The following is a 20,614-nucleotide window of genomic DNA, read 5'->3' on the forward strand; positions in this document are numbered from 1 at the left end:
CAATATGACTATGAGTGCTATCTAATGCTTAGTTTCAGAGAAGAAGTCGTTTATACGGAAATAGACTGACTTCTTTTGGCTTCGCCCCTCAGGTTCCCGTGGGTCAGCCTTACCATTTGTATGCTTTCAAACTCTTCACCCCATCATGACGCTACATATACGATATGTGTTATCCAACGCTTAGTTTTAGAAACAGCCAAATTGACAATGTTGAAGTGTTTTTGTTTAATGCCGACCAGCGGTTATAAGGAAGTCAAATGTTGACGAACGGACGGACGGCCGCCGGACGCCGGACGCCGCGGTACCACATAAGCTCACATAAATCCAGCTGAGCTAAAAACGATATATTAGCTTTTAGGGTGGTATTGATTGTGATGTCATGTGTTTGTGAGTGAAACGTCATACGTTTAAGAGAAAAAAGACGCGCGTTTCGCTTACAATGAATACCTACTCGCAAGGGAGGTAGCTCTGTAATACGCAAAGACGGAATATCAAACGTACGCTGACGTGGCGTGCATTAATGTAAACACTTCTGACTTATCGTCTGCACGAGTGTTGATTTGCGTTACTTGTCGATCAAACTATCGGAAATGGTAATAATAAACTATGCAGTAGCACCCTCTACCGGCTGGACAGGCTATTACAAGTTTCATCGTCATCGACTGGTGTCGGGGATTTCGGTTATCTGTCAGATTGGCTAGTGGTTATGGGGACGGCAGCCAGCACGACATGTGACGGTCGATAGATGTATTTAAATTAGACGGCACAATTGGCTGTCCCGACGTATTGTCATGTTTGTCAAGCCATGCGCAAACGAAACAAACAATGATATCGTGATGGTGTCCAGAAAACAATATAAATACAAATCAGCTCCACGAGTCTTGTCAATACGACAGTAATGGCAAAAAGCCCTTTACGAAACCCCCTCCCGTTCACTATTCTTCGAATACGGATGGCATTATTTATCACTGCTGTCGTCGAAAAAAAGCAAAAAATGGCTGTTTGCGCAGGGTGTCTGTAACGGAATAAGATGGAGGTAATCCAGCTCGCGAGTATGATACAGACTAATGAGAGAAGACTTTATTTGGAAGGTCTCCGCACGAGATAGTCGTAATGATTTTAGAGGTTTCACAAGACACATACCTACCGTCACAAGACAATGGCTGTGTCAGAGATAAACATGAACTATTTTATGTAGCAACTTCAAAAAAGATTACAATGAAGAGAAATTTAATTAGAGTTTGTAATTGACATATTCTCGTCATGTCTTAAGTAAAAACATAAAACAATATATTTGATCAAGATAAAGATTTCCATTTGGAGTATAAACGCTCTAATACTTTTTAAACCGTTTATCATGAAATTTCGCAACCATTTAAACAAGATTTGAAATTCAAGAAATTCGTTATTTCAATATATTGTCTGAAAGGTCCGATTAATAAGGTATTAATTTGGATTTGATGTATCAAAGAAGGGCCAGGAACTTCCATATATACATGTAGCTGAACTGCGTCATGAACAATTGGCGGAGGTGTGTGTTAATGTACACAGTAGATAGTTAAAACATTGATATCATCGTCGAACGGTGTAGATAAAAACGTACAGTGACGTCATCACTCTGCATAAGTCCCCGTTATGGTGTCCCCATCGTTCTGCATTAACCTGACATTATATTACTCTCATAAGCATTCTCTTTCTCATTATCACCGACATTATACATGCATTACATAATTGTACCTTTCATTCTCTATATATCTCTCTCATTATCAGTGACATTATATTATTCTCACGAACTCTCTCTTTCTTTCTCTATCTCTCTCATTATCACTGACTTTATATTACTTCCATGAACTCTTTCATTCTCTCTCTACCTCTCTCATTATCACTGACATTATATTATTCTCATCTGTTATCCCTTTCTCTATCTCTCTCATTATCAGTGATATATAACTTTCATGAGCTCTTTCATCCTCTCTCTATCTCTCTCATTATCTCTTACATTATATTACTCTCATGAGCCATTTCTTTCTTTCTCTATCTCTCTCATTATCACTGACATTATATTACTCCCATAAACTCTTTCGTGGTCTCTCAATTCTCTTATCTCTATCTTTTTCACGTGTGTATTATGCGATGGCCAAAAAGACGAGCTCTCATTCTCGCTCTCATTATCACAAACGTATATATGCCATGCACTTTGTGACAAGTTATGACAATACATGTCGAGTAAGTAAGTAGATGTGATATATATTTTCTATCAAATAAATCGTATCAATCTATATTTTATTTAAATATTTATATATTAAGTACATTATTGTTTATATTGGAGAGTACGGCGCACTTTAATTATGGTATATCGCAAAAAAAAAAAAAAAAAAAAGGCTGGCTTCGGAGACATACAGGAGTGGTATTGATAGCGGAGCAACATGAATAAACCATGCACAATCCTAATTTTAGCCATGGACGGTAACGATACCCATATCATTAGTGGCAAATTTGTCACCAAAGTAAGCCCACACAGAAAGCACAAGGCATGCCAGTCGATTGCGGCTTCGTCTTAGTTCGTTGTCGACTGTCACTTCGACAAAACTCATAACATGGTTCGTTATTTCTTCGGCATTTCAATTTCACTCCAATAAATTATGACAATGCGTTAAAAATTAAGAAAAAATATATTTGAAAATGTAAAGCTTGTTAAGAAGAATTAATTTATCAAGCGAATTTGTTTTTGTATCAAGCGAATTTGCTTTTGTATCAAGCGAGTGTTTTTTTGTATCAAGCGAATTTGTTTTTTGTATTAAGCGAATTTGTTTTTGTATCAAGCGAATTTGTTTTTGTATCACGTGAAGTTACAGTAGTATTAAGGACTAGAGTAGATATGAGTAACCATTAACTTAACAATTTCTGGTTATAAAATGGAATTATGTAATGAAGCCATTGTAGGAAATCAATCATCCGACGACATGTTTAGAATTTGGATAATGATGTCGAGGTATTTGTTCACGACAGTAGGTGATGACCTTGCGTCACTGGAAGCGACTACTCTACATTGTAGATTTCAACCGGCGAAACAAACAGTGCGCTATCTTGGCACAATTAGCTATTAAAACCCCATCGTGCATGGAATAAAATGTCCTTATACCAACATATAACATATATTTCAAGGACAATGAAAATACCACACGATATTTTGACGTTTTTAGATATTCCTATTGTTTTGTCGATTCATTGATGAAGGAAACAAGTTTTACACATATTCCAGAGAGCATTTGCTTTGTCTGCACGTGGAAGTGTCTATACGGCGCGTGCTGGATGTACATTTAAAGGTAATTACCCTATGTAACAATAATCGATATCCTTATTCCCCAAATGTTAATTAACTGACTTCCAAACGCGCTCGTGAGAATTATATTACCCGGCGTTGAGCATGGCTGTTGCAATTAACCATGGAAGGACAACCTTATCGTGAAAAGAAGCTCTGCAAAATAGGTATTAGTTGAGGTACAGAAAGGATAAATTTATTTTATCACAAATATTTATATATGATAGAAAATTTGCATGATCGAAGTAGACATGAAACATATATATGTATGTTTAAACAAGAGGCACAATGAGCCTGTATCGCTTACCCGGATATTGCAATGATCATGAAAAAAACAAACATTTCAAAAAAAGATATTTTAGATATATTTGCTTTTATTAATTATTTTTCATATAAAGGAGGCCAATCCTCAGATAATTGAGGCAAACTAATTATAGATCAAACTTTGACACCTGGGGGTCAGTCCAACCAGTTTTATAATGTTGAACCCCCATCTGAAAGGGATGCTGATAAAGTCAACGTTTCCCCTCTATTTTGTATTTGCATATTACAGAGTTATGTGCCCTTGCGGGTAGGTATTGATTGTGACGTGATGTGTTTACGAGCGCAACGTCATACTTTTTTGAGAAAACGACGTGAATTGCGCTCACAAAATAATGACGTCATAATTGATACCTACCCGCAAGGGAGCTACAAATAACTCTGTAATATGCAAAGACGGAATATCCGCAACTAAGCCACGGCGATCAGCTCAACCATTTGTATCATTTCTAGTCCCGCCCTTTTAAATGTTAACAATACAATATATGTGTTAATTGATGCTTAATCACTGATGCTTAGTTTCAGAGAAGAAGTATTTTATATGGAAATAGCCGGATTGATCCCTTTTGATCCCGCCCTCAGACCCCCGGGGGTCAGCATGGTTATTATAAGTACTCATCCCATAGGAATGCTTCAAGTCAAAGATAAAATTCTGACCAGCGTTTATGTAGACGTCGATTGGCATAAAAAGCTTTCCTAGGCTCAGGTACAAAATACGAATATTGATAATAATTATTTTTTTAAAAATACCAGAGTAAGATTACTAAGATCTATTCATTCATTGACAAAAACTAAAAGAGGGTCAGATTTAGGTGATTAGTAAGAATTTAAAAAATGAAAACAAAAATTCTCATCCTGTAACGTTTGAACTCTGAAATTACCATGAGCTCAGCAAAAATGAATAGTTTTAATATAGCATACAATATGCAGTATACAATATGCAGTTGACCTTAAAGATATATTCATGCTAATATTTTGCCTATCATTGAGTGATCCTCAAAAGGTCAGAAGTGATACCCCTCATTTACCTGGATGAATTCGATATTTGCACATGTTTCCAATTCCGAAGGCAGTTTTCGTTACATCTTCCTCAATGCCTTATTTCGATGACATTGAACCAGTGTTCGCTTTAAGTCGGCATCTATGTAGATGGATATTCATAAATATTACAAATAAACCAAAATGGATGCAATGACTTCTGGCTCAATTGTTATTGCTTCCGGAAGGGGTTTTTTAACAATGCAATGTTAAACATATCAAATGCATCATAAACTAAATTCATGTAGGTGTTAAAACACATACTATGCCTACAATTAATTTACAATAGCTATATCTGCGAGTCCTACAACTGAAGATATGGACATTTAAGCTAGAACGGCTAGTGTTTCCTTGTTTTTAGTCTGTAGCATTCGTGCAGTGCGATGATAAACTGCTGTACGTAAATCAAACCAAATGGGATGGCGCTCGAATTTCCGATACAATAATTGGCGACTGAAACCCGAATTATCTCTTCCACATTAATCATATCAACGTGCTGATTTTCTTGACGTCACATACACAGTGGCACAGGAACGGTCTATACATTTGTCATGATGAAGTGATGTAGTTCTTCAATCCTAGAAACGCTTGCATGGCTTTATATTAAGAAATATAAATTCAATTTTATATTCGATAAAAATAGGATTTCCATCGTAAACCTAATAACATTTCACCAATTGGCTATAATGACTTGTACCAATTGTAACAACATATTGGCTATGTTAAGGTCCCTGGTGGTTTGGAGAGCAAAACATCAATCGGCCTTAGCTGTCAGTTATGCCTTGGCAAACTCCAACTCCTACAGGAGGTTTTCAAAGCCCTCAACGCTGATTTATACCTCATAAAAATTTACCATAAACCAATCACATCACACCGTCTATCATGGCAGTATGCTTCAGTGAGATTGTACTTTCATATTACAACCTCCCAAAACAAATATAGGGCGCTAGATTGTACCTGCTGCTCCTATTGCATGATCGTAAAAGGCGACTAAATCTAGTTTTATCTTTTCTTTCTTCCTATTTACTTTCTTCTCCCGCAATAACGCCTCACTTTTGATCTTCAGTTGAACTAGGCATAAGAGTATGAAAGTAGCACGGATTTCTGTAATAAGACAAACATTCAATGGTCACTTAGGTGGGATATAAGGGTTAAAATAGACTGAAGCATACTCTACAAACAAACAACTGTGATAGTGATGTTGTTGCATTTACTGAATGTCATATACAATTCAGGACGCTGAATGCAATAAGCAAACAGTGTCAACGCTACAGATATAGGCGAATGACATCAAACGACAAATGAAACAAGACATAAAGAACAGACAACTCCAACAGGAACTAGGCTACATGACCGCCTTGTGTCCATCTGAGATATACACCACATAGAAATATTGATGTTTCCCAGAAAGATCACTTCTCAGTTTCGAACGTTGTTAGGGGAATTCATGGAAGCAACAAGTAGAGATTTGTGAAAACAGAGAACGGAAAAGGCAATGAACCTCGTAGGGAGCATCCAATTCAGAAACGGTCATGCCATTTCATTTCCTTCTTCAGGGTTCACTCCGTATAGTGTGGAGAAAGTTGCTGAATAAATACCCCAGTCGACAAAGTTTTCCAGTTCCCAGTTTGTCTGATTCGTTCCATACAGGAAGAGAAGAGTTGTGCGATACTACACCCATGGCACTGATAATAAAATGTCATTAGCTATTAATGCGTTACGAGATATATTACGTCCTGGTGCATCATGTCTGGAATACCTTACCTTAGGAAATGTTTGAACAAATATAACATTATATTACGATATGTGGTACCAATTAGCATTAGGTCAGGTAATGTAACTTGTACTTTTATACCCTCGGAATTACCGGCTATTCGTGTTTTATCAGACCTGAAAATGAAGTGTATCCATTTCGCAATAGGCATATCATCAGAGAATTATGTGTGTGAAGTTTTTAAAGATAATTGAAACTCAGGAATTTGTTATCGATAATCCAAGTATTTATGGAACATCTACATGGTTTTTTTTTACATTTATACAGTATATATGCCTGTCGTCTCTAGATCCATTAAAGTTTTCAATGAATCTATTGATGAATGAGGAAACAGTCTAGACTGTCTATACAGCACACCAACGGCCCCACAACGGATTACAGTACTACCATACAGTACTACAATTCATACTTACATTCTATATAAGTTGCACCATATACCAAATTTAGACGCATTATCTGGCTGTCGATTAATCCCCAAGACATAGCTTATAGAGTTTTCAATCATACATTTTCTGGAATTGAGTAGCGTCACCATACGGGCAAATGTATAGACCTTGACCCTGAATATCATACATATATAGGTCTAATTATAGACCTTGACCCTGAATATCATACATATATAGGTCTAATTATAGACCTTGACCCTGAATATCACACATATATAGGTCTATTTATAGACCTTGACCCAGAATATTACATGTACACTTATATAGGTATTGAGGTGTCTATTTACTTATGATTAGAACAAAAAACAGTGAACTCAGCGTGACCATTCCGATGTTATCATACGGACCTCTCGGACCCTATGAATGGAATTATGTTACATTTACTTTCCCCCAATTGTACCTCAAATGACGGTGACGTCAGTCACCTAAAGCGACCAGCCACTATATTCCAAGTCTGGCAATTGCAAGCCAATGGGAATATAGTCTAATTAACAATACGGGCAAATGTATAGACCTTCACTCTGAATATCATAAATATGTAGGTCTAATTATAGACCTTGACCCTGAATATCATACATATATAGGTCTAATTATAGACCTTGACCCAGTATATCACACATATATATAGGTCTATTTATAGACCTTGACCCAGAATATTACATGCACACTTATATAGGTATGGAGGTGTCTATATACTTATGATTAGAACAAAAAACAGTGAACTCAGCGTGACCATTCCGATGTTATCATACGGACCTCTCGGACCCTATGAATGGAATTATGTTACATTTACTTTCCCCCAATTGTACCTCAAATGACGGTGACGTCAGTCACCTAAAGCGACCAGCCACTATATTCCAAGTCTGGCAATTGTAAGCCATTGGGAATATAGTCTAATTACACGATATCTATCCTGACAAGTAAATACACATAGATATATAATTATGTACATAAATAGTATTTGTTGCGTATTTTCTTCCAAAAATCTTTTTTCTTGCTAGTAATATACCGGTAATCGTAACAATTGTTTCACCAGAGCGTGATTAGTGATGGAGCGGCGGAAATGAAATTTATATTGGGTGGTTAAATCTAAAGATGAATCGTCTACGTTCCTTTGATGTAACCACTATTTAAGATTGATAAATCGTACACCTATAAATAAATGGAAAGTACATTAGGAGTCCTTATCAGAAGTAACAGAATTAAACGATACCACACGACACCATCAAACCGGTCACATAAGTACACTGGTTATAAACCATACACTCCCTGCAATTCTAGATTGTCACTGAAGCAATCTTATATACAGATACCGTTATCATAACTTTGCATATGTTAACAAAATCAAACAGATTTATTCATCATATGTTATGAACTACTTCATCAGAAAGCTTGTCATCAATGTGAGTACTATCACGATGGAAGCTAACCTAGATCCAATTGAATAATACTTTTATAGTAAAATTTATTTTCTTATCGCTTGCTGGGCGAAATAAAATCGATTGTATATAGGGTCAATTTCACAATTGTTCAAAACCCAAATAAATGATTTTTTTAGCAATAATTTGAGTACGTTTCGTTGAAATATTTGTCAAAAATTACTTTTATACATCAGGAATAACACCAAACAACACGCAACTATTTCTTATATTAAAATATCAACAGGTACATATAGTACATTCAATATATTGCAAATGTTCCAAAACATCGTACAATGTGCTCAATAGCTTTTACACTATGCAATGTCCGGAAGTGTTACTACCACGGATAAAAACAGCAATAATTTCGTCACCGAATCGCCATATTCATTATAACAAAGAATTTTACATTGATCGCATAACTAACAGCTAGCTTCGGAGGCGAGCACCGGGCGCCATCTTAGGTGTCTCATCCTAACGTACGCACTTCTCATCCTGAACACGTTGGACCCCCTGCGGAAGGAACATCGACGACACATTTTACGAAAGCACATTGCTTCCATAATTTCACGTAAAACACAATTTGGCAAACACACGCGATGACTTCCATCAAATTGTAAGACTTACCGCTTCAATTTGGCAATTATTTTCCCCTGAGAAATTAAATCTTGCTGAGCTTTCTAATAAAACGTTGAAATAGTCCTTTCTGCTTCATTTAAATGCTTTGTAGGAAATCGTGAATCATACTCACTTCTTCGGCAAAAGTTGAAGCAAATTATTAGCAATATCACTAATGATGGCACGTGTACAAAAATGACGTTTTGAGGGCATTCTACATTCCCTTGAAGAACGAACCAGTACAGACAACCTCTTCCATTCTTTGTGCATAATTGACCTAAATTGTCGGATGAATTTCAGCAACCTCACCTAAGAATGAATGCACGGTCTAACATCGATGTCTTGATTTCTGAAGGGTCTTTCTAACGTACATTCTCATGCGGTGATACAATCCCCCGTTTCATGCATACGGATCAAAGACGTTTAAATATTACATGTAATCAAAATGAAGGAGAGAAGAGGGTTAGAGAGTGGAGAGGTTCTAGATCGGGTCATCGTTGGTGACCGGGTACATTATGTAGCTCAATTGGTAGATCATTGTTTGGAGAACCTCTTGTTCGAACTTCGGTGTAGCCGCGTATTTTCCCGCTCTTACTATATTTGTAACAGGAAATGAGAAAATGAAGTGGCCAGATCGAGGTGCGAACCTTGGACCTTCAGACACAACACTAGCCAGGCAACGATAATCGACCAAGTCTCACTCCGCTACATTCCTCCCTCTTTCTCCAAGCCTTTGCCCTCGAAGACCCAACTACACACAAGCAATACTCCCGCTCCTATGATTGCTGAGAAACTGAGGTTGGTAATGACAACAATTTTCTAGTTGATTATGCTCTTATTAGAGCTATGATGAAGATTTTTATCATTATGAAAATCCTTTATTAGTTTACTTAGGCGTATTCGGCACCTCGCACATGTATTTATTTCAAGGTCAATGTCTACAAATATTCGACACCTCGCACATGTATTTATTTCAAGGTCAATGTCTACAAATATTGTGTCCAACCTAGTGATCTGTACCACCCGAACTGAACAAAACATGTTAACAATCCACCAAGAAAACCTCAAACATGTGTATTGGTTTCATATTTATTAAGGTACGTTTCAATTTTTTGATGATTGATAATTCCTCCTATCCAATTTCTCCAGTCATATACGGTATCTCCTATAATACACGTTTTTTTTCGAGTAAAAGCTTGGCGGGCTTGTTTCCAAAAATATCAATAGAAAGAACCCTGAAATAAACCAATGGCAATATTCACTTTATGACACTTTCAATCAGATATTTTTTTCGTTATGAAGAATCCTTATACATTGTAATTAGATAAATTTGAGGTTATATATTTATAAAAGTGAATGTTTTAATGAAAGTGTATGAAAAATCATACTATCTATATTGCAAAGAAACCTAATTACCTAATCTACAAGCTTGGTAGATTTTAATGCATGAAAGCAACATCTTCCATATAAGACAGTTGAACAGATTTGACCAATGCATTCATAACCTGTTTACCCTGATGTTGTTGGCATATTTATTACTGTCTAAAAAATACAATAAGACCTTATTTCTTCAGAATTTTAACTTTAATTTTGATAGTTTATATTTTGAAACAAAAAATGAATAGAATGTCGCATAAGCCTACGTCTCCAGTGACCTCGTGTGACCTACAAGCGTCATGTATATGGCGGTAGCGTGCAAGGAAATCGAAGCACCCAGATAAACCCACATGATCAGGAAGGTGTCCCATTTTTCCAATTCAATTAAAAACTTAACTAGAAATGCCACTGCGTCACCCAACCAAACGATTCAACAGATAAAGGAATGAAAACTACGACACAGCTCCAAAACTATCAAATCGAATTGTGAAACTCAACTTTTCCACAACTGGTAGATGACATCTGAAGCCTAGTCCGTCAGAATCACGCTAGCTAATGCGTGACTGTGAGAAAGTTTTAGACATTAGTTTTGATGGAGTGCTTTTTTCCGGTCGAATCTTTGAATACACTCCATCACAGACGCACGGGCAATAATTAGGGATAGCCATGAACAAACAGTGCGTTATTTAATGAAGATCGTGTTTAACAGAGAGACGAGGAAATAAGGCTCGGAATTTTAACGCAAGTCAGCACTCGTACATCAACCCTGTCACTGAGTGGTGCCAACAAAGACGCCATATTCCCAAACATGTGAAAGGGATTTTAGACGTTCCGAATTACCAATGGGAGAGGGTCTAACCGACTAAAATAAAGGCGTCGTCTCACAATACAGACGACAATGTCTGAAATCTTATGGGGATGGTATGACGTTTTGTTGTTAAACCATCGTTAGGTAGGCTATGATGACTGTGATCTATGACTTATATTTGTGAATTATTATTAGGGTCATACCTTTTAAACGGCATTATATCCCTATTACACAGAAAACGCGCAGGGTTTCGCCTCAACCAAGACAGTTAGGTGCTAAAGATCTGGTTAGTAGGACTTAACCTTCATAACAACAGTCGCCAAAACTTCTTTATATATCCACACGCGGAAGACAAAGTCTAGTATATAATGACAACATGAAGACAAAGTACCAACATATTTAGATAAAACACAAGCGGTTAATAGATGAAAATATGACCACGAAGCAACACCAAAGACCGTTACATTACAAGTTTCTTTTTGGGGAGAAGAAAGGCGGAGGACTGGGCTAGCGGGCCTTTATTATCTTTGTCCGTCGGATTCTACTGTACCGTTTCCAATGTATTATTAAACTGAGGGATGTCATAGTTTTATGATACAATCTTCATGTATACACCATATAACTATCCACACTCTCAGATATATCGTTGTTATCACATCGATCTATGAATATACATTTTATTGGCTTGGTGATAAATATGTCTGCTTTATAGCCAATTTGAAAAGAGCCATGTATACCACGTATACTGAAGAGGATATATCACAAATATGTCCGTTACGCTGAAGGAGTGTCAAAAATAAATTACATTTTGAAATTACTCCTTATAGAATGTTGGATCATCATCGATATACAGTATTTATATCCACTTTAAATATATACACCAAGTTGTCGGATATATTTCAGATGTATTGACTATATAGCTATCAGTCTGTATTTCGTCAATACTGATAGACTGTAAAAGTCAGATGTTGTCAGTTCTAAGTGAAATGAATGCAGTAATACATATAGTGCTATCAAATTGCATAGTCACAATTTACAAATGTAATTCTGTCATACATGTTGCATATAAGCAAATGTGTCATTTAAATACCATTTATAACCATTGAATAGCATTTGGATATCAGTTCTTGTGTTCGCTGCCACGATTTGTATATCGAGGTTGCGTGATAAGGAAGTAGCTAGAGTATTGAGTTATGTTACCAAACAGCAAATCCGTCCAAGGAAGTACGTCTCATTTACCATACCATTTCTGCATAACTGTGTATGTTATGAGAGATCGTCTTGTATCTTTGGACGACACCAGAACAGGCAAACCGCCATTAATGTTCCACATAGTAAACACACAGTACCAGTATATACATCAGTGCTGACCATTCACTCTCTCTTTAAAGCAGGTCATTGTCGTCATTTTTCAGAGAGAAAAATCGAGAAATGGGCAGACAGACACTCATTCTTTTTTCCTAAAACCGTCATATCTACTAGCTAGGTTCCTATAAACAGTAGTTCAGAATCAAATTCACTGTCTAGATCAGGAATAGTCGTTCCAGGCCGACGGAAAAAATGTATCAACAAGGTTGGCAAACGTTTTCTAAAAGGTAACTACTTTTTTGTTCGCGTATCGACTTTTTTGAAACGCATGTATACATGTCATGTATATAAGTTTTGGAGTGAGTGTTCTTATCTCCTCGTCGTGTTGTAACCTTTTTTCTACCACAATATGTTGGTGTTATTCGACTTAAATGTCATCCTCAACATCCAAGGGTTTAAATACGATAGTGATAACCCCTAAATTGTAAAGATGTACTATATGGAAACTGAAATTCAAAAAGACGTTAAACAAGTAATACTTTATCCTCTTCTTATTACAAACTAAAGATCTGTACATCAATGGATACCTTAACTTGGATCCCATTACTACTTTTGAATATTTATTTTTTTGGTGATGCAAATATTACTACCTGTACATTCTATTTGCATATATCGCAAATAAACATTTACCTTATGCTTGTCATATTTCTATTGTCTACAATAAGATAATAAACAAACTATATTATGGTAGAAATAGGTCAAGCGTCTACCTTTTGTATGGAATTTGAATAGCTTGAGGAAGTCGCATCTTTAGTTACGGTAACTTTTGAAAACTTAATTTCATATCCCACCTCTGAACCCAGCTACCATTGGTTGAGTAACTGCTATTTATAGTAATGATGCGATGTACTTTAGTATAAATAAAATCCAATCATCATTCAGATATCTCAGTAAAATAATGTATCCGACACCTTCGTTCTATCCTTTTAATTTCAAAGGGATAATCGGATTACGAGGGTCAATAGGGGACGTTTATATATATATATATATATATATAGCTTCCTGTATGGTTATGAGTGAAAAATATGAATATCTTCAATGAAACTTCAAACGCCATGACATTTCAGTTGGCGCCCAAATATACGTTACACCTATTTTTGATTGTGTATGTGTGTTTCCACAGGCTAGTTATAACTGTATCATGTATACATACACGGTCGAACAGTTTATATACATACACAGAGCTGTTGACAGTCTACTGTATGCATGTGTTGTATTGTATATTATATAGGGTACGTGTGCTAGCTGCTGGTGTTTACGAAGTATCTGTCCACGTTTTTAGGCAAAGCTAGCTAAATCTGGTGCCAATTATGTTTGACTTTTGTTGTTATATATCATTTCTAACTTTCAAATCTATATTTAAGTATACATACATACACAAATAACTGATACGTATATTGTTGCGTTTAGTGTTTAGGGCCACCTGTAACTTGGGAGAAGGATTCCAAGTGTACGGAGAGAGAATATGACACGGGGATGATGTTAAGTTGTTAAAACAAACTGATGACCTACCTTGAGAGCAGGTAAATCCCAAGAAAATTAAACACAACAGGCAGGTGATTCCAAAATTCACAGTCGCCATTGCAAAGATAGTCGGTGTCAGGTGATCCGTATCGAGGTGCCTCCTATTCAACACATTGAAAACACTCTGTCGGCGTTGAAATAGGCTATTTAATATTTTCTATCAATGATCGCGAACTTTGTATCAATCTTTTGTCGACACGGATAGGTCACACTGTGTATAGCACAATACACATTGTGCCAGAATATGGTATATAATAAGCAACACTGGTGGCGTTTTAAATAGCCAGAAGATTTTGTAAATACTCCCACGTGCTGTAGCTTGTCCCCACCACCACAATCCTATTGTTGATTGCTCCGTAGTGTTACAGTCGCCGTGCTACCTCACACGGAACTAAGGCCGAAAGATGAAACCCACATTAGCCTTAGCTAGCCTGCTTCCACTATCATGTAAACAGCGCGTCGCGTGGAGTGTAGGATGGCTTTAGAGTATAAACCAAGCTCCGTCTGTCTTTCTTGGCCTGTTGAAACGACACAAAAGGGATGTGTTTTCGCTTAACTATGATGATTTCCATCACACCCGGCAGATGGTGAGCTTCGAAGCTTGCTGAGCACGTGTTGTAAGATATTTTGTAACCGTATTTAGTGAGCGTCAATGAAGCAACTAAATGTAGGCACGATCAAAGAAGGAGACGTTCACCTCAAATCAATAAATTTAAGCAAATTACTCTTATATAGAGCGAATTATAATCCAATTCAAATAAACGTGCACATGTGAAATGGTCTACCTTCAACTAGTGTTTAACAAACATGGTATCGATTACGAATTATCCAACCACACTTCATCATTTAAACATGTAACTTGTAAGGAAAGGTAGTGGCAGGTAACGGTGACTGACACCTTAACATTTCTTTCTTACATTTTTGAATAAGGGAAGATTGACGAACAGAAAAACGCAATTACGTAAAAACTAGAATGATGTTAGCCTCAAAAGACATCTAGACAGATAATGGGGTCTTGTTTGGTGTTCATTACTGCTAATGGAGCAAATAAAAAAAAGCAAAGACAAAAAAAAAGAAGCAAACAAAAAAAAACAAACAAAAAACGATTGAGCCAGTTTTATATTACTTACCTACTAGGCGACATATAAAAGATTTAAGTCACAGTTAGATAATATTTCCGATACATGTATGAAATATTTTAAAATCCCCCTGTTGTGAATCAGTCGAATAAATTCATATGAAAAATAAAGGCATAATTCCAAATACTTGCAACAGAATGTCTTTTCTGCTTTTTAGGCTGGAAGTTCTTAGTACATTGTTAACAGGAAACAAGACCCTATCCATGGAATTTAATGTTAAAGACCCTGTATATCACTTCTGGGGTGTACTTGATAAAAAGTTGGTATGCATCAGGTCTAACCTGGGTTAGGGTATTACTGTTGAGTCGTCGATTGCTGTGTTGCGTGTGCATTTTGGCAAAATATGAAAGAAAAAAATGTAAGGTGCATATTTCTGTCACCAAATAATCATGCTATGTTTAATAGTATCTATAGCATATATGTACAAGGAAATCGGGTTCGACTTTACAAAAGCATACAAATCGAGTCCTTTTTGACATTGTCATGTAAGTGGTGGTTGTAAATTATATCAGGCAAATATGGCATATAAGAAGGCATTTATATATATAGTTTTATGAACAATGACCATGAAACGAAGACTATTTAAAAAAAAAAAAGTTCAACCGCTGTTTTCGGGGCAAATATGCAGACTTGTAGAAATGCACTTTAACTCCTTAATTTAACATTTTTTCTTAAAATCATTATTCTCACTGTTCAGATGACATTGTAATATTGATTATGTACATTATCAATTGGACTGTCTCCATCTATGTCATATGTGCATGTTATAATCTACAACCGCCACTTACATGACAGTGTCAAAAAGGACTCGATGTGTATGCTTTTGTAAAGTCAAATCTGGTCGAACAAGCGCTCCCTGTACATGCCATAGACACAAGTAAACATAATGGCATAGTTATTAACAGAAATGTGCTCCGAGCCCTGTGGACTTACTAAACTAAAATGTTCAATATTTTGCATATATGTTGCCAAAATTTACAAACACAACAATCTACTAGTCAATAGTAATAACTAAGGTACGGCTCAATGTTTGACAGTTTATATCAACTAAGTGTTCAAGTGATACATGTATATATAGGCATACAAAATATCACTTGTTTAAACAGGGTCTTACACCTTAACCGTCGGATACAATATGAACGAGATATATATAAATCCACTATATACTAGTATTGACCCGTCAGCCTCTTAAAGTCAGTCAGTGATTTCATCAATTTGGCCTTTTAATCTATGAAGAGTAATTTGATTCCATTACATCTGTGAATTCAAAACGTTTTTGTAAAGTTTAGTCATTTTGACGGTTTTTTTTTGCCCCAGGACCTATTTGGATATGATATTATAAAAAATGCTATCTTAGGCTAATAATTCTAATTTGTCTGACTCATTTCCTATGAAAAATTGAACAAATAATGCTCATAAATGTGTTTTTCAAATATGAACTAAAGTATTTGACGACATCAAATCTGTGTCATATAATGATCTGATATCATAGAAAGTTTGTGCGAAATTTCATTGCATTTGCTTTTGCAATTTTATGGAAACATGACGAGCGATTAACGACAAAAAGCCAATTATATATAGAATAGGTAACTTGAGACTTCGTCTACGATGACCTAAAAAGTCACCCAAATCTAAATTCGGAAAGTTGTTTTTCAATACCCCCAAAAAACAAGAATAAAGTCATACGTTTGACCAATTTTAAAGTACAATATCAGCCATTTTTGCAATACTTGAAATATGACATCGGTTTTATAGAAAGAAACAAGTAAGTTGACAATAAGTTGAAATGATACAATAATTTTAGTCTATCGAAGAAATAATGAAGGATGCATACGCCTCAAAATCTTATGAATTTTGCCAGCATTGCCATTTTTGCTCTTTTCAGATTTAAAAATTGTAAAATCTGATCTAGAAAAATATTACTTAATGTATGACCGATAACACCTTTACAATGAAAATCACTTTCCCAAAATGATGATTTGTGGCAACTGTTTTTCTATAAAACAAACTCAAATCTGTATGAAAAAATAAGTAAAATGTTATGTTGCGGGTAATATAGGGTAAAACCATATTTTTTTTGCAGGTCAAAAATGCAATTTATTACCGAGTGATGAACAAGTAAAAGTTTTTAGATCGATTGATTGGTAGGGCTTAATGTCTTAGTTTAGTTACAACACAGCTACTCTAATGAACAGCCGAGTTGAATGTAGAATGGACCGCCGATTCATCTACATTTAGGTAAGTATCTGGTCATATATGTTCGAAAGTTTAAGGTCCCCTCATCCCGAATTATAACATGTCTCCTGCTACGTATCCAGATAGTTTCTTTCACATGTCGCCTGAAGGTATTGCTCTCTTTGTCAGTAACTTTGGAATGCTCCCAATTAACCACATGATTTGCTGTGCACCGTGGTCTAAGATGACAGATTTGATGATCTGGGACTTATATTATTTTCATATTGATCCTGTGAATGGCTTGCCTACATTGGCTTCAGCGCCTTTTCGGTATTCTTTCAGACGGATTCCAAATCTCCTTCCAGTTTCCCCGATATATGGTGCGGCCCAGTTCTAACATGTTTCACAATACTCACTTTGAAGTATTCTCATTGATCAAGGGACCCGTTTGCTCATCTATAACGTATTGCATTTGCAATTTTTGTAACAAATCAGGTATGTACAGTAAGCATGATTTTGGTAGGTTTGAAAAATATCTGAAAATAAACTGGGGGTCCAGGACCAGGGGCGGAAGCTGAAAAATCTCCTTTCATAAAAACATCATCCTTGCCTTAATTTGAGTGTCAAGCAACAAAAATCTAAACACAATAATTGAATTTTGACATTTTAATTTCACATTTTCACTGTCACGACCCCTGATTTTTTCCCCAACACTTTTTGCCACTGTGAGCTAATCTGGCTCTTTGTGCTGCTTTTAGAAATATGTCCTTTATATTTCGTTTAGAGAAAATATCTTTCTTGCTGATATCAAGTCTCTTTGATTTTTTCCTTTTCTTTCCCTTTTGTCCTTCAGTTCTTATTTTTACTTGCTGCATGCTGTGTTCATGTTTCCGACAAGGTTTCTGTCTTTTTTCTCATGTAGATAATCCTTTTTCTGTATTATCAATAAGTATTAGGGCCAGTGGTTCTGGCATATTGCTTATGGAAGTAGCGCGATGGATTCATGTTGTGAATATAAATGCTGAGAGTATTTGTTACACTATGCGTTTGTATTGTATGAAGTTATCGTTAAAACACGAGCGATTGAAATATTCGTGTAAAACGTCCTACAAATATACAAACCTGATGCAAATGGATTTATAGATATAAGAATATATGATGTGTACTTTATACTATAACCAACTTACTTTCGTGTCGAATTAGTTTCATGTCAATATTTCAAACTACTTTTTTGGATTAGATGATTAGATTTTTTAAATTTAGAGTCATAAAGTTCTACTATATCTATACATTGTTTCGCGATAATTTATTTTCGCAATTTCTACTTGCCACAAGATTCAATCGTCCACAGTCATGAGTAGGTTCACAATACATGCAGCTTAATTAAGATTAATATGTTATAATGTAGTTCCAGAATTTTAGGTTTTGATATTGACCTGTAGCTAAATTTTGATTGGATAAGTTTTATGCCTTTTGAGCCAAATCCATCACAAACCATATTCTACCACATCCAAAATATCCCAATTTACAATAGTAACATAAGATTTTAAAGACTGAAAAGTTATGACTCCGATTTCTCTAAACAAAAGTGCAGACTTAAGTCAAAACTTAACTTTTTCTCCTTATGTAATTTATATGAAAACAGACTTAAGTCAGTTTTGGACTTTTTCAAGAAATCCAAGCCTGGTTTGATAAGTTGAAAGCATATCTATGAAATGAATTTAATACTTATAACATTGTGAAATGAGATTGTAGATCACTGCTAGAACTACGTTTTGAAATATTTGAACTTGAAATATACCAACTGTGCAATTTAACTGATCAAAAATAGATAAATGGCTGATCGAAAACTGATAAAATTAAGTTTGCAACAAGAGGCCCAGAGGGCCTGTATCGCTCACCTGGTTTTTTGTTAGTAATAGAAAAATAAGCAAAATTGACTCCCAAAGTTTAATTTTGAATCACAACCATACAATGATGCTATTGATACCATACAAATATGCTATCCAATACATAGGTTCAGAGACAAAATAATTTATATGAAAATAGTAGCCTAATTGACCTTTTTGACCTCGCATCTATTGCCGTTTAAGGCCCCGGGGGTCAGCCCTATCATTTGTAACAATTTCAAATCCCAACCCTATTAGGATGCTACCATTGCATTATAAGTGCTCTTCCATTCTTAGTTGCAGAGAAGAAGTCGTTTATATGGAAATAGCCAAATTGACCCCTTTTGACCCCACCCTTCAGGCCCCGGGGGGTCAGCCCCATCATTTGCAAAATTTTGAATCCAAACCCTATAAGGATGTAACCATTGCATTATGAGCGCAATCCCATGTTAAGTTGCAGAGAAAAAGTCATTTATATGGAAATTGACCACTTTTGACCCTGCCCCTCAGGCCCCCCGGGGGTCAGCCCTATCATTTGCTCAATTTGGAATCCCCAGCCTACAAGGATGCTACCATTGCATTATGGGTGCTATACCGTGCTTAGTTGCAGAGAAGAAGTCATTTATATGGAAATAGCCAAATTGACCCCTTTTGACCCCGCCCCTCAGGGCCCCCGGGGGTCAGCCCTATCATTTGCATAATTTTGAATCCCCACCTTATAAGGATGCTACCATTGCATTATGGGTGCTATCCCATGCTTGGTTTCAGAGAAGAAGTCGTTTATATGGAAATAGCCAAATTGACCCCTTTTGACCCCGCCCCTCAGGCCCCCCGGGGGTCAGCCCCATCATTTGTACAATTTTGAATCCCCACCCTATAACGATACTACAATTGCATTATGAGTGCTATCTCATGCTTAGTTTCAGAGAAGAAGTCGTTTATATGGAAATAGCCAAATTGACCCCATTTGACCCCGCCCCTCAGGCCCCCGGGGGGTCAGCCCCATCATTTGTACAATTTTGAATCCCCACCCTATAAGGATGCTACCATTGCATTATGGGTGCTATCCCATGCTTGGTTTCAGAGAAGAAGTCGTTTATAAGGAAATAGCCAAATTGACCCCTTTTGGCCCCGCCCCTCAGGCCCCCGGGGGGTCAGCCCCATCATTTGTACAATTTTCAGTAAGTAGCCCATAAGGATGCTACCAGTCAAATTTTGTTGAAATCCGACCAGCGGTTATGGAGAAGAAGTCGATTGTTGACGGACGCCGGACGCCGGACGACAGACGCCGGACGCTGCGGTATCCCATAAGCTCACCTCGGTCCTTTGGACCAGGTGAGCTAATAATATTAAGATGAATATTTAATCCTGTTGATTTTTTGTCTTGAATATTGTAT

General features: G+C 36.4%; 1 protein-coding gene across 1 annotated transcript in view; it reads right to left on the reverse strand.

The window, feature by feature from the left end:
• Positions 1-14,815, reverse strand: part of LOC138314466 (uncharacterized) — a 93,229-nt gene extending 78,414 nt beyond the window's left edge. The window contains exon 1 of the mRNA XM_069254822.1: positions 14,003-14,815. Coding sequence (XP_069110923.1) covers positions 14,003-14,072 — 70 coding nt within the window. The 5' untranslated portion in view covers positions 14,073-14,815. The remainder of the gene's footprint in view (positions 1-14,002) is intronic.
• Between the last annotated feature and the right edge of the window lie 5,799 nt (positions 14,816-20,614).

This window comes from Argopecten irradians, chromosome 2 (genome assembly GCF_041381155.1).
Source record: "Argopecten irradians isolate NY chromosome 2, Ai_NY, whole genome shotgun sequence".
NCBI classification, from domain to species: Eukaryota; Metazoa; Mollusca; class Bivalvia; order Pectinida; family Pectinidae; genus Argopecten; species Argopecten irradians.